The following is a 21010-nucleotide window of genomic DNA, read 5'->3' as shown; positions in this document are numbered from 1 at the left end:
AACTTATCGGCACAGGTCATATACGTACCGATAAAACCTAGCAGCGACAGATTTCACCCGCGCGGATAAAAATGGACGGAGTGATCACCATACACTCTCCATTTTGTCGGTACGGGTTCACCCGCACCGATAAATCGGTGTAAACTCCAAAAAGTTTGGGGCCCTTTAGAACCAACAGGAACCAAAATGAACATCAAGACGGGCCTATAGATTCTGATGGTCGGTCCCCTCCGCACAGAACAATAAGAGCAGGTCAAAGCTTCTTAGCTAAATCTAAGGAAGTGCGCCCAATACATAGGTCATGACATAACAACCCGTAACAAACCATAATTCTTTAAATCTGAAATATTGTTACTAGTTCAAGACATTTCCAAAAAAAAGTGCAAATCCAATATCCTTTTTAACCATAATAAATCAATAAGGCGTCCATATAATAAAGTAATTGATTCACAGGCTCATAAAAGTAGTTTTTTATCAGCCCCTATTATAGCCATGTTTTCCGACCGACTAAACACGAATCCGAAGTCAGTTTAGCGACAGCATTCATTTTTGGAAGAAAAGTTCCTAGATTATCAAAAAATGTTTTTATTGGGAATATGATTAAGGATTGTAACACCGTGGGAGAAGCTGATCTGTATTCTAGATTCCATAACCTTACCGCCATAGTTTCGGACCCGCTGAACACAAATCTTGAAGTCAATTTGACACCACCACCCACCATTTTAAAGAAATTGTACGCTCATTTCAATGAAAGGGTGTTTTACTAAAACTGTTCGTTATTTTTTTTTTATCAACGCTTTGCTTGCAACGAACTCTTATCTTCAAAAGATCTACGTAAAGGGCGCCTTTTTCTCTTTTTACTTCTAACCTTACATTATCTTTTCAACATCCAACAGTAGTAGTAGTAGTAGTAGTAGTANTTGTATATAGAAAATGTTATGTTGGTATCACTTGTCACTAGTATGATTATTGTTTTCTATGATCTATGATAGAATGGTATTACGAATTACGTTACGAGAGTACGTTGTATGTGTTTTTCTTACCAAAAATTAAAATTATCCAAATATGCAAGAACACCGCCCTAGCAGTAGTATGTCTGACGAACATGTGAGAAACTTCCATGTAATGCCTGACTTTAGTAAGACTATTGAAGATTTTACTGGAGAAAGTGGACCCCAAGATGCTAAATTGTGGCTCAAGCAATTAGAAACCACAGCAAATTTGCATTCATGGCCACAAGCGTTTGTATTTGAGACGGCACGAAGTCACTTATGTGGAGCAGCAAAATTTTGGTATAGAGGTCGTAATGATATAACAGATTGGACAAAATTCAAAACCGCATTTGCTAACACATTTTTAATGAGTAAATCTAAAACCGAGTTATGGAAAGAAATGCAGTCACGCATTCAAGGCATAAAAGAAAATGTCAGTGTATATTTCCATGAGAAAATAACTTTATGTCGAGAACTGAATTTAGACTTCGAGGAAACCAAAGAGCAGGTAGTCATAGGATTATGGTCAAAGGAACTAGCTAATTTCCTAATCACTAAAGTTCATAAAGATGAAAACGAACTCTTTAAAGATATTTTGCATTATGAAAGAATTAAATCAGCTCGAGTAGAACGAGTACATGAGAGGAATAGTAAAATTAATAATGAAAGTAGTGTACCGGATACAATGAAAGAATATGTTAACAAGAAAAATTTAAGGCCGCCTTTGAAGAATGAAAAAGGAGAAATGAAATGTTACAATTGTGATGAATACGGACACATAGCCAAGCAGTGCCAAAAGGAGAAACGGGTTTACACATGTTTACGTTGTAATGAGGAAGGTCATATAGTTCGTCATTGTACGAAACCAAAACCAATGGAGAGAGGAGAAGTTAAATTAATTAACAATGGACTGACAAATTCTATGGCCAAATACATTAAGACTGTGACATTAGATGGAGTAGATTATATAGCTATGATAGATCCTGGTAGTAGTGATTGCACCATTAAAGCAACACCTGCCATTTCGGGTAGCTTTCAAATAAACAAAGAAGAATGTGATTTCAAAGGATTTGGTAATGTTGCAAATTTAGTAAAATTATGTTGAACAATATGCGTAGAATTACGTGTTGACAATGTTTGAGCGAAAAACATAAAATTGAGAATGGTGCCTGATGATGTTCAATCAACAGACGTCATTATAGGTAGATCCTTCACAGAATTAAATCATATTGTTTATTACAAAGTGAATGATAAATTGTGTTTTGAAGAAAGAGACAAAATTAAACTTTCGATTCCTATCGCAGAGAACATCAGTAATGTAGAAGTAACAGAAAACTGTACAGTGAATCCAAATTCCATGTTATTTTTAAATGTGCAAGCCGACAATGTAGAACATTTTATCCCAAAGATAAATTTTTCTAATGAAGACAGAAATATACGAAGCGGTATCCAATTAAATGAGAAGATATTAACCCTAAATGAATTGTCGCAAGTTATTGAAACCAGAGAAGTAGAACCGGTAAACGAGGAAGAGTTAAATGTTGATAAAGATATAAATAGTGAAGGCCGAGGAAAATTAACAAGCTTACTAAATGAATACAGAGATTGTATAGCAAAAAACATTTATGAAATAGGAAAAACAAATTGTGTTGAGATGAAAATTGAAGAAGTTCCAGGAAGTGCACCTGTTATGTGCAAACCATACAAAACGAATCCAGACAATAGAAGAAAAATTAAAGAAATTGTAACCGAATGGAAAGATGCTGGCATAATACAAGAAACCACTTCACCATATGCTAGTCCCGTGTTGCTAGTTGCCAAAAAGACTGGAGAAGCAAGATTAGTTGTTGACTATAGAAAGTTGAATATGCAAACAAAGCGGATTAACTATCCATTGCCAAATTTGGATGATCATTTATCCTTAATAAAAGATAGTAATATATTTACAATATTAGATTTAGCCCATGGTTACTTACAAATGCCTTTATCTGAAGAGAGCCGAGAGAAAACAGCCTTTATTACACCCGATGAAACAGGAGAATTTACCCGAACAATGTTTGGATTAATGAACGCACCCTTTTACTTCTCAAGATTAATGCAAACTGTATTAGAACCTTTTCGTGAACATTTTGTTATATTTTTCCTTGATGATATACTGATATTTGCTCAAGATTTCAATGAAATGTTATGCAGATTAAGAGAAGTACTAGAATTATTGCGAAACGCCAAGTTAACCATTAAGTTAGCTAAATGTGAATTTGCTAAACGTAAAATGGAATATCTAGGTTATGTACTTTCAGGAGATGGAATTGAACCAGGTACAAGAAAATTAGAAGCTATCAGACAATTTCCTCGACCAGTAAACATACATAATGTAAGAAGATGTTTAGGTATGGCAAGCTTTTCCCGTAGATTCATTGAACGATTCGCTTCAATAACAGAACCCCTAACACGACTAACTAAGAAAGGACAACCTTTTATATGGAAAGCAGAACAGGAGGCCACATTCAACAAAATCAAAAACATTTTAACGTCACGACCTGTACTGCACGTTTACAGTCCAAAGGTTAATATAACAGAGTTGCATACAGACGCAAGTGCAATTGGGTTAGCAGCAATGTTGTTGCAAGGCGACGATTATAAAAATTTACATCCTGTGTATTTTATAAGTAGATGAACCTCCGAAACAGAAAAATCTTATCATTCAAGAAAATTAGAAATGGCTGCAATAGTATGGGCTGTGGAGAGGTTACGTGTATTCTTAATAGGAATTAAGTTCGCGGTAGTAACAGATTGTCAAGCACTTGTCTTTCTCAACAAGAATAAAACCAAAAACGCACAAGTAATTCGATGGTTCAATACACTTAGCGAATATGACTTTAACATAAAATATCGACCAGGAACATCCATGAAACATGTTGACGCTTTGTCAAGAGCACCTGTAGAAGAGCCAGAAAAGGACATTGATGAGGTAATTGTTGATAAATTGTGTATGTATTCGATTACGACACGTGAAGAAGAAATAGTGTTATTTCAATACTCGGACAATAACATAAAAAGAAAAATAGACATACTTAAAAAGGATAGCAAAGAGTGGAGTGATAGAGATAAAAATGACGTGCGGAACTATAAACTTGAAAATGGAATCTTATATAATACATTAAAGTTAAACAACAAAGACAGTAATTTATATGTGGTACCTAAAAATATGAGAAAGTCATTGGTTATAAAATATCACGATTTGATGGGTCATTGCGGGACTGAGAGAACTTTTGCAAAAATGATAAACTATTACTATTTTCCTGGTATGAGGAAATATATAGATCGTCATATAAGGATGTGTCTCGAATGTATTCTGTCGAAAAATAGTACTGGTATACAGCCAGGGTATCTTCATCTAATACCACCTGGAAAGCGACCTTTTGCGACTATTCATGTAGACCACTTAGGCCCCTTTGTAACTACTCCCCGAGGAAATAAGTATCTATTAGTAATGATAGACAACTTCATTATAAGTCCGTACAATTAGAAGCAGTAAAGTCCACAAAAGCTGAAATTACAGTAAAACGAATGGAAAAATTTATTGAAAAGTTCGGTTCACCGATGCGTATAATTACTGAAACGGCTAAAACGGCTACGGCTAAAATATTTAAAAAGTTTTGTCAGAAATATGGTATCAAGCATACATTAAACTCTAGCAGACATCCCCAGGCGAATGGATTAGTTGAAAGGTTAAACCGCACATTATTACCAATGATGCAAGCAAGTATTCATGGAGAAGAAGAGGAATGGGATAAAAGCATTAAGAAAATCGAAAGAGACGTAAACACTTCCGTTAATAAAACGACTAACAAAACACCTTTTGAATTATTATACGGATATATTCCACGGTTCGAAGATGGGCAAACACGATTCCTAACAATAGCAAACGAAACGTATCAGATTCCGAATGAATTGAGGGAAGAAATCCGAGAAAATATAGAAGTCGAACAAAAGAAATATAAAAACAGGTATGACATGAAGAGATATAAAGGATTGACTTATAATATAGGAGATATAGTATATATCAAGACCAATCCACAAGCTACAGGAGATTCGACAAAATTGCAACCCCGATTCAAAGGACCGATGAAAATAACTAGAGTCTTACCCAGCGACACCTATGAAGTCTCACAGTTATTAGAAAATGAAGGCAAAAGTTACAAGACTACTGTTCATGTAAGTCAAGTAAAAATATGGAGAAATAAAGATGACGAAACCGATGAAGAAAGTTACAACGAGCCAGAGTACGATGTAGAAGAGAAAGAAAAGAGAAATACTGAAGAGAAGGATTCTAAGAAGGAAGATACTTGCGTAAGATCTCGTAGGAAGCCATTATATTTAGATGATTATGATTTAAATTAGTAATACTTATTGTTTTGTTAATTATATTTAAGTTATTATCTTGGAGACCAAGATAAGGTCAGGATAGGCCGAGTGTTAGAAAAATGTTATGTTGGTATCACTTGTCACTAGTATGATTATTGTTTTCTATGATCTATGATAGAATGGTATTACGAATTACGTTACGAGAGTACGTTGTATGTGTTTTTCTTGACANCCTATGCACTAAACTGTTTCTAATGCATCGTATCTCATCGACCTGTATCGGACACGAGAATCAGTTGAGAGTGTTGAGACCGATTCATTCCCAATTCGCATTGATGCGGTGATGCGAACATACGAAATTATTTTTATACCGGTATACGTATGAACTGATTCCCAGTATGCGTGCGCCTCCCATTTACTCATTCCTGTATCGCATACGAGAATCAGTTGATACCGATTCACTTCACTTCAGTCTCAACTTACATTGATGCGGTGATGCGAAACATACGAAATTATTATTGCATCGGGATCCGCATGAATCGATTCCCACTAGAGATCCGTATGATTTATACGTATGATGCGGATCTTGCCCACCACTAATGGTATTACGAATTACGTTACGAGAGTACGTTGTATGTGTTTTTCTTGATGAAAATAAAAGTTAAAAGTGGTGTATGTTTATTAAACGAGGATATTATTATAACAACACACACTGTATGTATGTTGGATGAAATACACAAAAAGTATATATCACTGGAATAGCAAAAATGTGTAGCTTTCTAATATAAAATGATATATAGGGTTTCATCACTTAATCTGCCACGGCTTTAATGTTAACCCTATATATTTTTGTATTATAGTTAGAATATTCATATCATCTTGTACCTATAACTTTTGCTTTTAATTTTTTTTCTAAACTCGAAAAGAAGGATATTTTAAGGGGGCCGGGGGGTAAATTATGATCAATCAGCTTTTACCTACCTAATTGTGTAATAATTTGTTATACATACAAAGGAAAAATATATAAAATACAGCAATATAGAGAATATCCGCAAATATGTATGATAATGATTTCGTGTTTATGTAGAAATAGACTATTTCTCCCAATAATGGAAAATTTTGGTGCAACAATGCAGTGAGTTCAGACTGTCACATCACATCACAGAACATACTGATCAGTGATCACTGATCACATTCGACACGCCTAGTTCATAAAAAGCATAGCCCGAATACGCCCTCCAAAGATTACCGAAGAGGTTCATCTTTATCGTTTTTTTACACTGGTTAATTTTAAATTGGTAGTTATACTCTTCTTTATCTCTGATTTGAGTTTATTGTTGATTGCGTATTGTAGGTTTAAAGGTTAAGTAATTAAGTATTCCCTAATCCCTACACTGTGGCTGTAGGTATAGAATAGACATAAAATACATTTTTTATTTTAGGTAGGTACCTACTCATTTCTCTCTGCAAATGTTCAATGAACCTTACCACAAATATATTATAATAGTACATACTCAATATCATAAAGCACATATTTAATTCAGGTGGTTATCCTTCTCATTAATATAAATATCTAGTAGCATGTATACTCAAAGCAAAATGTAAATATTTTCTCATTTAATATTTCATATTCATACAAATGTTGTTACAATTAGAGTCTATGAATTTGTAAAAGTATTTAAATAAGTGGACAACAGTACCATATAATAAATGAATTGTCGAATATAATAATTATGAAATATGTATAAAATGTAGTCAAAATCCCAAACATATTTATATATGTCGTGTGATACCTATCAATATTAAAAATATTCATGCACGCTTTATTAGTACAACCACAGAGAAAAGTATATAGGTACTCTGTGGCACAACCAATGAAAAGGCGGTATATTACAATAAAATATTGGATATTACGATTCAATTAAATGCATGTCATTCAATACATTGTTTTGGAATGGAATCGGCGATACCAACATAATAATTGACAAGTTGTTCTTTTTAATTATTATCTACCTATATTTTTTAGGAATTTGATTCGAGCGACATGTCCCTTGAGGAATTTTTAAAGTCCAGAAGTATTCCCGAATAAACTATTTTAAAAATTGTGGACAAAAAGGTAAGAATACTTATAGGTACTACTAATATAGTAATACATATACAGTATGTCCGTAAAGTAACCTCCCCCTCCCACATTAAGTTTTGAACGAGTAAATTAAAGATTCAAAATAGTATGAGAAACAGTATTTCTATCCAAAAAATGATCTTTTCAAAATTCATAAAGGCGCCAAGGTTGTTTGAAGGCATATAAGTATTAAATCACATAGTAAGGCTATGTCACACATCGTTTGAAAGGTATTTCAATTCTCTCCGCACCAGTTGTTATTAAACAATTAAAATCGAGTCATCCGTTCTCGAGTTACAAACGTTATTTCTATTTCCCATTTGGCGACTGAAAAATACCTAAGGGATATGTGTGTTCAAAAAATAAAATCGATGTGTTAAATCCGGAAAATTAGTTGGCCGAATCAAGTTATCAATCATTTTAGTGACTAATTTAAGAATAAATCATGGTTATACCCAACATTTTAATAACCACCAACTCATTTCCCCGATTTAACACCTATAAATAAAAATTTTTGAGAACACAAGCCTCTTAATATTATCCTGGCATTTTCGGGCTAAAACATTAAAATATTTGGAGGGAACAGTGCTTTTTTCACTCGCCAAATGAGCCACAGAATCGCTTGTAACTCGAGAATGGATAGCTCGATTTTAATTTTTCAACAACTGGCATGAAAAGAATTGAAATATCTTTCAAACCATGTACGGCACGGTTTACTATGCCATTTAAAAAATATACGTCGACGGCGACCTTTTCGCGATCTATGAAAATTAAAAACTCGATTTATAGCTAAAAAGTAATTGGTATTTTTCATTTCATTCATTCTTTTTTTTTGAGGGATCTTTACTCTTTCGAAAATTAAGGAGGAGGGATGGATTACTACGGATAGACAGAAGTGTATACTTACTGTAACTTTTCATTTTAGATTACCATCGCAACAATTTTAATCATGCCCGAAGAAGACCTGAAGCACTACTTTCCTAAATATGGAGATAGAGCTGCAATTACAAATTTCTGTAGGCGTAACAGTAATAGTCAAAAACAAAGTCTAATTGAAAGAACAAAACTAAAAATTGGTAATAAACCGTATCAAAAAGTAGAAAATAAATTTGGGAAGAAAAACTAAACTAAATTAATCGAAATAGGCTGGCTGTGTTTTAGTAAAGAAGAAAATAGATACCGGCAAGTGAGAATTAAATATGAAGGTGGTAGAAGAAAAATTTCCATCGAAGACAGCAAGTGTTCTGAAATTTTAGAATTAGGAAAGTCTTTGTTTTTCCCCGACGGAACATCCACCAAAGGAAGACTAAGTTCTTACAACTGCGAGCTACTAGATTTTAAAAGTCACTAAGTGAGTTTAGACTTAACTGTGCATGATATGGACAACATTTCTTCCTTATCAACCTTGCGTTTAGCTACCTAGCTACAACCTTAAAAAATGATGAACTCGAAGGGAGCACAAGTGAAACTGACACATTTATTCCTGCGACAACTACTCGGCCAAGTACGTCCTCTATAAATGATAACGTCTCGGATAGAGTATTAAGATCTTCAACCGTCGATTTAAGGAATCCTACTATTACAGACTATATAGAGTCATTTAACAGTTACGAGGTAATTTTTTATTTGCTTTTTAAATAACTTTGCTATACATTTCAGAGTTGAATGTACTAGCCACATCGTCAAAGCTAGAAAAAATTTTTGGTACGCCACTGATTTCTAGCACCGAAACAAACTGAACGTCCTTCCAACGTCTGGACAGATATTTCAATGTCCTTCCCAGTGTGTTGGCCAGCATGTTGGCCAACGCATTGACCAACGTGTAGAGGAGCCATAATAAACAAGTAAGTACGTCCATCCATCTTTATCGCATGTCCATTTATATATCCTCTTTGTTCAAAAGCAGACTTTCTCAAAAGCAGTAATACTTACCTATTTATTGTTACATTTTTAATATGTTATTCGTAAAAACTAGCAGTAGATATCTAAACCGTTTTTTAGCACTCAGCGCTCTCATTTGTTTATATTACATTGAAACTAATATTTTTCAATAATCATACATAACATAAATATAAACCTGAAATTGAAAATCAATTAAAATAATTACGAAATCGTAGAAGGGTGAGGTTTAAGACATTTTTAAGTAGTGTAACACCTGATGATCCAAAAATTAGTCAGATTAAAACACGTTTAGAAAAATTACACAGCTCCACAAAAAAAATGTTTGGGAATAGTAGTAAGGTGAAGTGGGGTAAATGTGATAATGGGGTGTTAGTATCCCTCTAAAATTTAAAAAGTATCAACCAAGCAACGCCATCTGGGTTAACTGTTACGCACCACAGCTGTTTACCTTCCCACCACTTCCACTTGTCGACGCGGCTGCTTTATCGCCAATTGTTACAGAGCTTTCAAGTGATAAGTTAGGTTTTATTACTAGGAGTGAGGTAATTAACTGTAGTTAACAATACAGTGTGTTTATTTTATGGAAATTTTAAGTTTTTCCTGGCATTTAAGGCTGTATCACATTTACCCCAGCAATTACCATGAAGGAGGCAATTATTGTGTTATAAGTAGCTGGGAAATTGTGTTATATCACATTTACCCCTTTATTATTTCAGTATTGCTATGGTGCGTAACTACAAGAAAAAAATCTCGGATGATAAAAAATACATAAAGGCAGATCTAGAACTAGGTATTAATTACAATTCCAATCGAGAATGAAACAAGGCTAGCAAACTGTTTACAAGTACCAGAAAAATGGGGTTATGGATTCTCCCGAAAAGAAGTAATTGGTCATTGGTAACCAGAATATATTGGACTATTAAAGATAACTCAGGTACTGGGTAATGACAGATACAGAGTGGCATCATTTACAAAAGACAGGACACGATTTAAAGGCATAGTAGCAAGCGATCGTTTAAAGTTGTTCAAGCCACAGGAAATCGAATTATAAAATAAAATAAAAGTAAGGTTGATCCAGTGAGTCAACAGAACATTTTGTTTTGTATTTTAGTTGTAATTTAGTAATATTAAGCTTGTTCAAGTAAAATAGCTCAATTTTAGTACATTAAAGTTTGGTGCTAGTGAGCCACAGGTAGTTGAGCTCAAATTAACCAGAAAAGGTCCAGTGAACATTGACAGATAGAAACGGTCTGGCCAACCGAGAGTTTGGAGTGTTCAACGTGCCTCCAAACTACGTAGTCTAGTGTACCACAGTGACGTGCAAATCTAGCTGGTCTAGTGTGCCCGAAACGTTCGTGACTCAATGAGTCACGAGAATGGGTAGTACACCTCTATAAGGAGAAAGGTACTCCACTGCAGTACTAACATTTTTGACCCAGTGTATCAGAAGGTATCCCATTCCAGGAAGCGAGGAGTCAACGGGCTCCCGGAGGTTTGCCAGAGGCTCTACTCAAGGAAGCTAGAACGCTCCCTTGTCAGGAGTGGCCGAATGTGAAAACAGGAAGAGAGGAATTACTAAATAACTGATATAGTTTATTTAATTTGCATCCGAGGTTCCTTGCTACTCGATCAGTGATTGTAAATCACAAATGTTTATAAAACAAAGTATGAGTTCATCAATGGGTGACATAGGATCCGGCATTGACTAATAAGCAATGGTTGGATTCAGGTCGTAAATGTGAAATTAAAGTTATTATTAATCAGTTTTACTTAAATCTTTGATTTTAAAAGTAAGTAAAATATTAGTTAACACTACTTATACAAAATATTATTTCTTCTTGGTTTCTATAATAATAATTACTTGGTAATATTACTTTTTAATTGCAGATACAAGTCCGGTGCCATCTATATCTTCGCTAAAAGATGCTGAAATAAATTCACTTGCTACAGTTATTGCTGAAGCTTGTGAAATGAAATACAATAGAAATAATTTCAGTTTAATGGCATATGATCAAGAAATAACGTTTGAAAGGAATTTCGAATTATTAGAGAGAAATGAATTATTAAAAAATGAAACGTTTTGAAATTAATGGGGAATTATTATTACAGGAAAATGCAGGATTGGAGAAAGGAAAAAACCCTTAAAATGAACTAGTGAACTATCAGATAAATGGAGCAATGGAATTGGGCATAAATCAAGGCGAACCAGTGGATGATAGTGACGTAGATCCGAACTATACAGGGTGTGACGAGTATAATATATGTATAATAATTAAACTACAGCTTCCTGACGATATTTGTAATAGAAAAGTCTTATACGAAAAAGTTCTATCTTTGCGTTTTTTTTTGAAAATTCATTTTGTAAGTTCATTTATTCAACGAAAATGAAGGCCGACCCTGTGTTATTTATTGAATACTTTGAAAATATTTTTCCCGTCACTATAATCTAATAATAGTAATACTAAAGGAAGGTTAGGTTATATTGTCAAAAAATTTGTGCAGTCAACTGATTTTGTATTTGTATTGAATTAATTATTAAGTTAATCAGTATTCACTTAAGTATATTTCGGCATCCATTCCAGAGATTAAACAATTTATCATACCACGTAGTCCATGTATTTCGGGCTACCGCGCACAAGTTTTAAAGACAAAGAGAACAATACTCGTATGTCTGTTCTCCGTTGGCCATTCGTGATTTTGTGCTACACCGCGCCGCATCGCTCCTTTTACTTTTTTAAGTCGTCCAAGCACATCTGCTCCATCCCAGCAATTTAGAAAAGTCCAACAAAATAAAAGGGGAGGGGCAGGGACCTCCAGAACCCTATTGCCGGAAAACAGATATCGCCCGTTTCGCCAACAACTCCAAGGAATCACACTACAGAAGGCGCCGTAAACTGCGGTAAGTAAATATATTTTAGCTGGCAGGCTTAAATATTTTTTCGAATCTATTACTAGTAACCCTGTATTATTGACTTGGATTAAGGGATATAGGCTCCCGTTCTCTAAAAAACCGCTACAGACAGCGGTCCATTAAAGAGGAAGATATCTGTTGGCGAATTAAAACTTATGTCCGAGTCAATATATATGACCTTTTGCGTCAGGGTGCTATTGTATACTGTACACCACTTCATGATCAGTTTATTTCTGGAACATTCCTGGCGGATAAGTCAAACGGCAAGAAACGGTTTATTTTAAATTTGGAAAGGTTGAACACATTTTGAACAGTACCCCATTTAAAAATGGAGGACATAAGAACAGTTTGTAGGCTCCTGCAACAAAATATGTTCCTTGCGTTTATTGATTTGAAATATGCATATTTTTTAGTGCCAGTGACTTAGGAGCATCGCAAATACCTGCGTTTTGTGTTCCAGGACATGTTATTTGAATTTACCGCCTTACCGTTTGGTTTGGCCTCAGCACCATATGCCTTTACAAAAATTTTAAAACCTGTTGTCCAGTACCTTAGATCAAACGGTGTTATATGTGTTAATTATATCGACGATTTTCTAAGACTAGAGTTTACTGAACAGGAATGTTTTAGAAATATAACGTTTGCAATAAAAACCTTGCCCTCCTTAGGATTTATTATAAATTAAGAAAAAAGTGTTCTTAACCCATCCAAGGAATGTGAATTTCTTGGCTTCATTTTCAATACTAACACTTTAACTTTAAAATTACCANGTTTAGTTTTTAGTAATTTCAAATTTGTTAAGTTATGCCACTAGTTGGCAACCCTGAATAGTGGGGATATGCCCCGTCTCGTTCTCTCTACTCCTGCGATGAAACAGTGCGATTGTGCGAGCCAAGCTATGTAGATGTATCTGTTCAGTTCCAATAAAGTTTTATTCAAACAAGCAAATTATTTGTGTACATCAGGAACAACGTAAGAAAAGAACGTAAAATACAGTCCACTACAAACTAATAAAACATTGGCCCTTCTCGCGGATGCCCAGCGAACCCATACATCGAAAAAAAATTAAAACCGCCAAACCGGTACACGAATAGTGAGTCAGTGCAGTCGCTCAACTCGAGAAGCCATAGCAAAGCCAATAACGCAGCGGCCCACTGGACAAGCATTGTGAGCAACAGGTGTACATCGCAGACAACACAGTCATCTATCTCCGTCGCACTCAAACAAAACAAAGTGAGTCCTTTCTTTCCTAGCATTCCTAGTTTTTTGTATGTTTACATTTACTCTCGATTTGTACTAGCAGCAGACAAATTTCAGACTTTATTAGCGTTGTATTTTTGTAATCACAATCAATTAGTCAAATAAAATAGCTGAAAAATGTCTCAAATGGAAAAACTAATCAAAAAACGCGGATCAATCAAATCGCGGCTTACAATTTTCGAAAAATACGTGACAAATCTAGTAACTACGTATCAAACAAAACCATTACCGAGTCGCAAGTTTTAATCGAATTGGAGCAGAGACTAGAACGCAATAAAAATTTAATTAACGACTTTGAGGAAATACAAGCGCAAATAGACGAACTTGCAGATGAACCGGATGAGCAATTTGTCGCAAGGGAAACATTTGAGTCTGCCTTTTTCGCCTGCTTTGCAAAAGCAAAAAATCTTTTAAATTATACATCAGATAACGTCTCGAATACTAGTGATGATTTGACAAACAATAACGGTATGCAAAACATAAAGTTACCGGTCATTCAGTTACCAAAATTCGACGGCAATTACGATAGTTGGCTGGAGTATAGAGATACTTTTGACTCTCTGATACACCAAAATGTTTCAATTACAAACATACAGAAATTTCACTACCTTCGCGCATCATTGTCAGGAAATGCCTTGCAAATAGTGGCGAGTTTGGAGTTTTCTGGCTCGAATTACGTAGTCGCTTGGGACTTAATCTGTGATCGTTTTAATAATACAAGAGTTCTGAAGCAAAATCATGTTAAGGCGCTCTTCAATCTTGAGAAACACTACGAGGAGTCGTCAATAGCGCTTAGAAAAATGATCGATAACGTAACAAAACATCTAAGAGCCCTAAAATTATTAAAAGAACCCACTGAGACTTGGGATACGTTAGTTATACATCTAATTACAATAAAACTCGACAGTACAACCGCCCGCGAATGGGAACAAAAAAGGAGTACATACGATAATCCGACATTAGACAATCTAAAACAATTTTTAAAGGACCGTGCAGACCTTTTAGAAGCTTTAGAGCAAAATAAAGCAGTCAAAAAATATATAAAACCAAAACAAGAAATAAAAACGAAGTCTTTCTTAACAACAAAAACGTGTTGCGCGTTTTGTAAAAAAGAACATTATATTCAAGATTGCCCGGATTTCACGAAATTAGCCGTGTCTGAGAGAATCGAACAAGTAAAAAGAGTACGATTGTGTTTAAACTGCTTGCGACCTGGACATATGTTAATGCAGTGTCTTTCTCGTTCGTGCAAAAAATGTAAAGCTCGTCACAATACGTTGTTGCATATAGAGAAAAATGATACGTCAACACNAACTAGAGGAACAAGAAAGGTTACAACATATAAATTATTTCGAGCCAAGGCCATTTATTTAGCGCTTAGATGCTTTGATTCAAATCTCAAAAATACTAATATTTTAATTAGAGCTGATAACACTACTGCCGTAGCTTACATCAATCGAATGGGCAGCGTTCAGCACCCATTAGGGGGCTTAAGTAAACAAATATGGCAGTGGTGTGAGCGTAGAAATTTGTGGCTCTGCGTCTTATATTAAGTCGAAAGACAATTGGGTAGCCGACCAGGAGTCTTGCCCCATCGGCTTTCCAAACTATAACTAAAATTTTTGGAATACCTTCAGTGGATTTATTTGCATCGAAAGACAACAAAAAATGCTGTAAATATTATGCATGGTTTAAGGACCCGGGAGCATCGGCAGTGGGTGCCTTTCCAGTGTTCTGGGGCAATGATTTTTTTGACGCGTTCCCTCCTTTTACTTTAATTTTGAGAACTTTACAAAAAATAAGAAAGACCAAGCTACGGGTATCTTAGTAGTTCCATACTGGAAAACTCAAGTATGGTATCCACTTTTCGAAGAAATGATAGCAAGGAGGCCTTACATTTTTTATCCTCGCCCTGATCTGTTGCTTTCTCCTTACAGCCAGGAGAGCCACCTTCTTTCTCAGAAGCTTATCCTGGTGGCAGCAGTTTTATCAGGCAAACTTTTTTAGGCAAGGTTTGTCGGAACAGGTGGTGAATATTTTAATTAAATCGATAGCTGAAGGGACGTTGAAACAGTACAATACCACATATGGTGGGACTTTTGCCAATCGAAAAATTGCTGTCCCTGGGAAGGTTCCACACAGCAGGTATTGGAGTTTCTCCAGCACCTATTACACAATGGACATAATCTTTATGGATCATTTAATTTCACCTTTTTTATTAATAGATCACCTGCCAAAATTAATCAAATCTGTATGTACAGATTCAGATATAGCAAGAGATCTGAAGTGTGGTAGAACAAAACCCACAAACCTAAGAAAGAACTTGCAGCTGAAAGTGTGAGAGATTTGACTCAACATTTATCAATTTCCAAATTTTACTCATTAATAATTGCTGACGAAAGTACTAACGTTAGCACACAAAAATGTTTAGACGTCGTATGGTTTGAAAGTATGTGACAGGTAACAATTTATACTATTTGTTTTCTATATTTGTGAGAATATCAATCTTACAGGTTTCTTGGACTTGAAAAAGTAGAAAATAGCACAGCACAGGGTTTATCTGAAGTTATTCAAAATCTGTGAACAATCAAAAAAATTTATTCACACCACATGGTTGGTTTTGGGGTAGATAATGCCAGCGTGATGATGGGTAGGAAAAGTGGCTTACAAGTTTACCTAAAAGAGAATTTCAACAAGAACTTGATGACATTTTTAAACACGAATAAGATTGACATAATTCCGATCAGTAAAAAGTCTTTGTCTCTTTTTGCGATTTTCACTGATAATTCTGTTCATTTAAAAAGTAAAATAACACTACACTCAGAGAACTACTTTTATGTATTGTTACAATAAAGGAAATATAATAGACCTCTGAAATTAAACTTTCTTCACTGTGGCTACCCGAGTACTTACTCTAAACGAGGGTAAGGTTCACGTGGAGTTTCCCCCCACATAAATGATCGGGAAACTGGCGCCCGGGACTAACCGAATTAAAAGAATAGAATCCGGAGTACGTTCCTGTAACGTCACTCACCGCCATGCCATCGGCTGTCGAACACCGCCGCGCCACCGACATCTTTCTAGTAGTCAAGGGACGTCACAAAGTTAGGCGCCCTATCACGGACGTCAGTGACGCCTATAAATATTGTCAATTAAAATTCAAATTGCAAATTAACATTCTGTTTACAGTTGGTAGTGTACCACCGGGGTCGTCCGTCCGACGAATAACGTTACAAAAATTGGCGCCCGAGCAGGGACCGTTGTTTTCTTTTATGTAAATACTATTTAGGGACTGTTATTTTTTATTTAAATACTGTTTAGAGACAGTTGTTTACTTCTGTGTAAATATAAATTCCTTTAATTATTCATTTTCATTTTCGAGAATTTTTACCTGATGAATCGACTGAAAAAAAAACATTGTTAACAATGCTAACACAGAGGTAAAAGATACTGTATAACCTACCTTGTAATTTGTGTAGCAATGTCTCTACTTTATCTTTAAAAATATCTGCAGAATTCCCATCACCTACTTCTATTGAAACCGAATGTGATAGTTCTTGTTTACGATTGCTAAAAATAAAAGTATCCTAAGTAGGTATTAAATAATTTCGATTCTTTTTATAAAAAAAATTACAATATACTTACGGACCAATAATATACTTCAGCAAACGTCTCTTTTTCATTCTCTTATTTCGTTTAGTATTTGATGATTTAATTATGTTGAGAGAAGGCACAGCATCAGATTTCAATTTCCATTTATCGAAAGGCAAATTTAACATTTTTTCTTGCATACTGTAATCAGTGTCCAAAAAATGTTCAGAACATATTCTCACCATTTTAACATTGAAATTATACTGCTGATGGCACGCACCTATGAAACATGTTTCACATATTTGGTTGTCTTTTGAAAATGTAGAGAAAATACATTTTGAAACATGTTTGCCCTTTTTTGTTATTATTATAGCCCGGGGGCAGCGACACTATTGATGTAATTATTCCTACAAAGCTTAGTTTTTCTCATTTTGTTGTTTTGATATCGCAAGTAAACGGAATGGCAGTCTACCGCGCCAATGTGGAGGCAAACATTAGTAACAATGTTTGAAACATTTGAATAAATAATACAAAAATGTCTTGTACCTACAAGTGTGAAACTTTTTAGAGTGATCAATTATACCTAAAAATACAGTATAATGATAGTCTTGTAATGAACCTGTTTCAATTTTGATTTTTATTAGGTCTGAATTTAAAAGTATTTATTTTATTTCGGATTATTTTACCCCAGCGGCGAGAATTATTGATTTTTCTACATATATATCAAATATCCACTCGCGGGTCCGACCGGCCGATACCCCACTCTGACAAGCCGTTGGTCACGTGGAGGTCCCACCACGACTGGNAAAATACAGTCCACTACAAACTAATAAAACATTGGCCCTTCTCGCGGATGCCCAGCGTACCCACACATCGAAAAAATTAAAAACAACGCCAAACCGGTACACGAATAGTGAGTCAGTGCAGTCGCTCAACTCGAGAAGCCATAGCAAAGCCAACAACGCCGCGGCCCACTGGACAAGCATTGTGAGCAACAGGTGTACACAGGAGACTTTTGAGCCCTTGTACAACCCCGGCAAAAATCATTCTGCAGCAGTTATGGTCAGAAAAATTGTCTTGGGACGAATCGCTTCCAAGTCATTTGCACACGAAATGGTTACAATTTCGCGATGAATTAAAATGTCTAGAAAACATAAAAATTCCTCGACAAGTTACCTGTACAAATCCCGCAAGAATTGACATGCATGGATTTTCGGACGCATCCATGCACGCGATTGGTGTATGTATTTACGTAAGGGTAGAAACACAAAACGGTGAAGCTTCATTACGAATATTAAACGCAAAATCAAGGGTTGCTGCACTAAAAACACAAACAATTCCTCGCTTAGAATTAATGGCAGCGTTACTTTTGGCCAAATTAGGAAATAAAGTAATATCGGCTCTCGATATATATAAATTTTTGTCACAAACAGAATAACATTAATACAAGAATTGGCTAAAGACGTTCAATGGCGATATGTGCCCACGTCGGATAATCCTGCAGATTATATTTCTCGCGGTGTTAAACCTAGTAATTTACAATCACTCGATATATATTGCTACGGCCCTGAATGGCTAAAGGAAAATGCCTTTCCTTTCCCAAATTCACAAATTTGCGAAAGTGATTTACCTGAAGTAAAAAAGGACACACATTCGTATAGTGTATCAACAGAATTACCCATTGTAACATTTGAACAATTTTCTAACTTAACGAGATTGGAAAGAACGTTAGCTTATTGCCAATGATTTTGTTCAAATTGCCGTAAGCCAAAAAATAGCAGAAATTTTGGTCCATTAACAACACAAGAAATCAAAACTGCGACTTCATATCTTGTAAAACTTTCACAACACGAAATTTTGCAAGGGAGCTCGAATCGTTACGTACTAACGGACACGTCAATCTAAAGTGTCAAAGCGCTAAATTAAATCCTTTCCTAGACAATAACGACGTAATACGTGTTGGCGGAAGATTGTCAAATTCGAATTTCAATTTTAGTAAAAAACACCCTATTTTATTGTCCTCGGAAAGCCATTTTACAAGGTTATTATTCACAAGAGAACACAAAAATTTACTACATATTACTTTCGTCAATTAGAGATCAATTTTGGCCCTTGGCGGAGCGTAATTTGCCTTGAAAGGTCGTACACGACTGTATTATTTGTTTTAGGGCAAAACCACGTGAAATTGCTCCATCATGGGAAATTTACCAGCTGAAAGACTGAATCCTGCACCTCCTTTCTATACTACCGGGGTAGATTACGCGGGACCCTTTTTAATAAAAGATAAGGATGGTAGAGGTTATAAATTAAAGAAATGCTATATTAGTTTATTCGTTTGTTTTTCAACACGTGCGGTACATCTGGAGTTGGTTTCAGACCTCACAACTGAAGCGTTTCTAGCATCGTTTAGGAGATTTATCGGGCGCAGAGGCAATCCGGCTCAAACGTTTTCTAACAATGGAAAAAATTACGTCGGCGCAAGCGCCAAGCTAAAACTTTTCTTAGAAGAAAACGCTCATAAACTAACAAGGTCAATTGAGAATGAGTATATCTCTTGGTCGTTTATACCTGCTTGTTCCCCTCAGTTTGGAGGACTCTGGGTGGCCGGAGTGCAGTCAACCAAATACCACTTACAGCGCGTGGCTGGTAATGCGAGATTAAGTTTCGAAGAATTTTATACGCTGCTTGTGCAGATCGAGGCTGTATTAAACTCCCGTCCTATGTCCCCCCTTTCCAATGACCCTTCCGATTTTTCGGCTCTTACCCCCTCTCACTTCTTAATTGGAAGGTCTATAGTACAACTAGCACAACTAGACTTGACAGACGTTCCCATGAACAGACTATCACATTTCCAGCGAATCCAGCAGTTGCAGTAACACTTTTGGACAAGATGGGCGCGTGAATATGTTTCAGAGTTACAGATTCGCTGCAAATGGCGTACACAGCATGGAGCTCTCAGGCTGAATGACCTCGTGCTCATCAAAGACGACAACCAGCCACCACTAAAATGGATGCTAGGTCGCGTCATCAAACTACATCCAGGAACCGACGGCGTGGCTAGGGTAGCCACAATCCAGACCTCATCCGGATCCATCAAGCGTTCCTTTGCAAAAATCTGTCCGCTGCCTGTGTGTTGAGTGATGACAGTGATAAAGGTGATTAGTGAGGTATTCATATCTTTACCTAAGTGCTTATGTGTCACGATTGAGCATTGACAATTTTTCTCTGAGCTCGTAAATTTTACAGTAGATTTTACATGTATTTCGAAAGTCCCAAGACCTTTCAAGGCCGGGAGGATGTTTAGTTTTTAGTAATTTCAAATTTGTTAGGTTATGCCACTAGTTGGCAACCCTGAATAGTGGGGATATGCCCCGTCCCGTTCTCTCTACTCCTGCGATGAAGCAGTGCGATTGTGCGAGCCAAGCTATGTAGTTGTATCTGTTCAGTTCCAATAAAGTTTTATTCAAACAAGCAAATTATTTGTGTACATCAAGAACAACGTAAGAAAATAATGTAAAATACAGTCCACTACAAACTAATAAAACAATGACTGTACATAAACCTCCAAAGGTTTTGGCACCTGGAAAAAACAAGTAGGACAGGTGACTAGCGCAGAGAGATTAGTAACTCTAGTGGGTATTGTGTGCGCTACTGGAAAGGCTTTACCGCCGTTTTTAATATTCCCAAGAAAACACTTCAAAGATCACTTTTTGAAAGGTGCACCACCTGGTTCTGCAGGGGCGGCAAGTGATTTTGGATGGACCAACGGAGACATTTTCCTTTTAATCTTACAACATTTTGTTACCCATGAAAGACCCACTCCAGAAAACCCAAAACTAATAATACTTGATAATCATGAAAGTC

The 21010-nt window shown here is 35.8% G+C and overlaps 2 protein-coding genes across 2 annotated transcripts; both read left to right on the top strand.

Annotated features, from left to right (window-relative positions):
• Positions 1-1092: 1092 nt before the first annotated feature.
• Positions 1093-2097, top strand: LOC108907688. Its single transcript, XM_018711470.2, has one exon. The coding sequence runs from the start codon at positions 1093-1095 to the stop codon at positions 2095-2097; it is 1005 nt and encodes a 334-aa protein (XP_018566986.2).
• A 17244-nt stretch (positions 2098-19341) lies between these two features.
• On the top strand, positions 19342-20022 carry LOC108907687. The gene has a single exon (XM_018711469.1). The coding sequence runs from the start codon at positions 19342-19344 to the stop codon at positions 20020-20022; it is 681 nt and encodes a 226-aa protein (XP_018566985.1).
• The last annotated feature ends 988 nt before the right edge of the window (positions 20023-21010 follow it).

This window comes from Anoplophora glabripennis, unplaced genomic scaffold, assembly GCF_000390285.2.
Source record: "Anoplophora glabripennis isolate ALB-LARVAE unplaced genomic scaffold, Agla_2.0 scaffold200, whole genome shotgun sequence".
Classification (NCBI taxonomy): domain Eukaryota; kingdom Metazoa; phylum Arthropoda; class Insecta; order Coleoptera; family Cerambycidae; genus Anoplophora; species Anoplophora glabripennis.
This window is presented reverse-complemented; position numbering and strand designations above follow the sequence as displayed.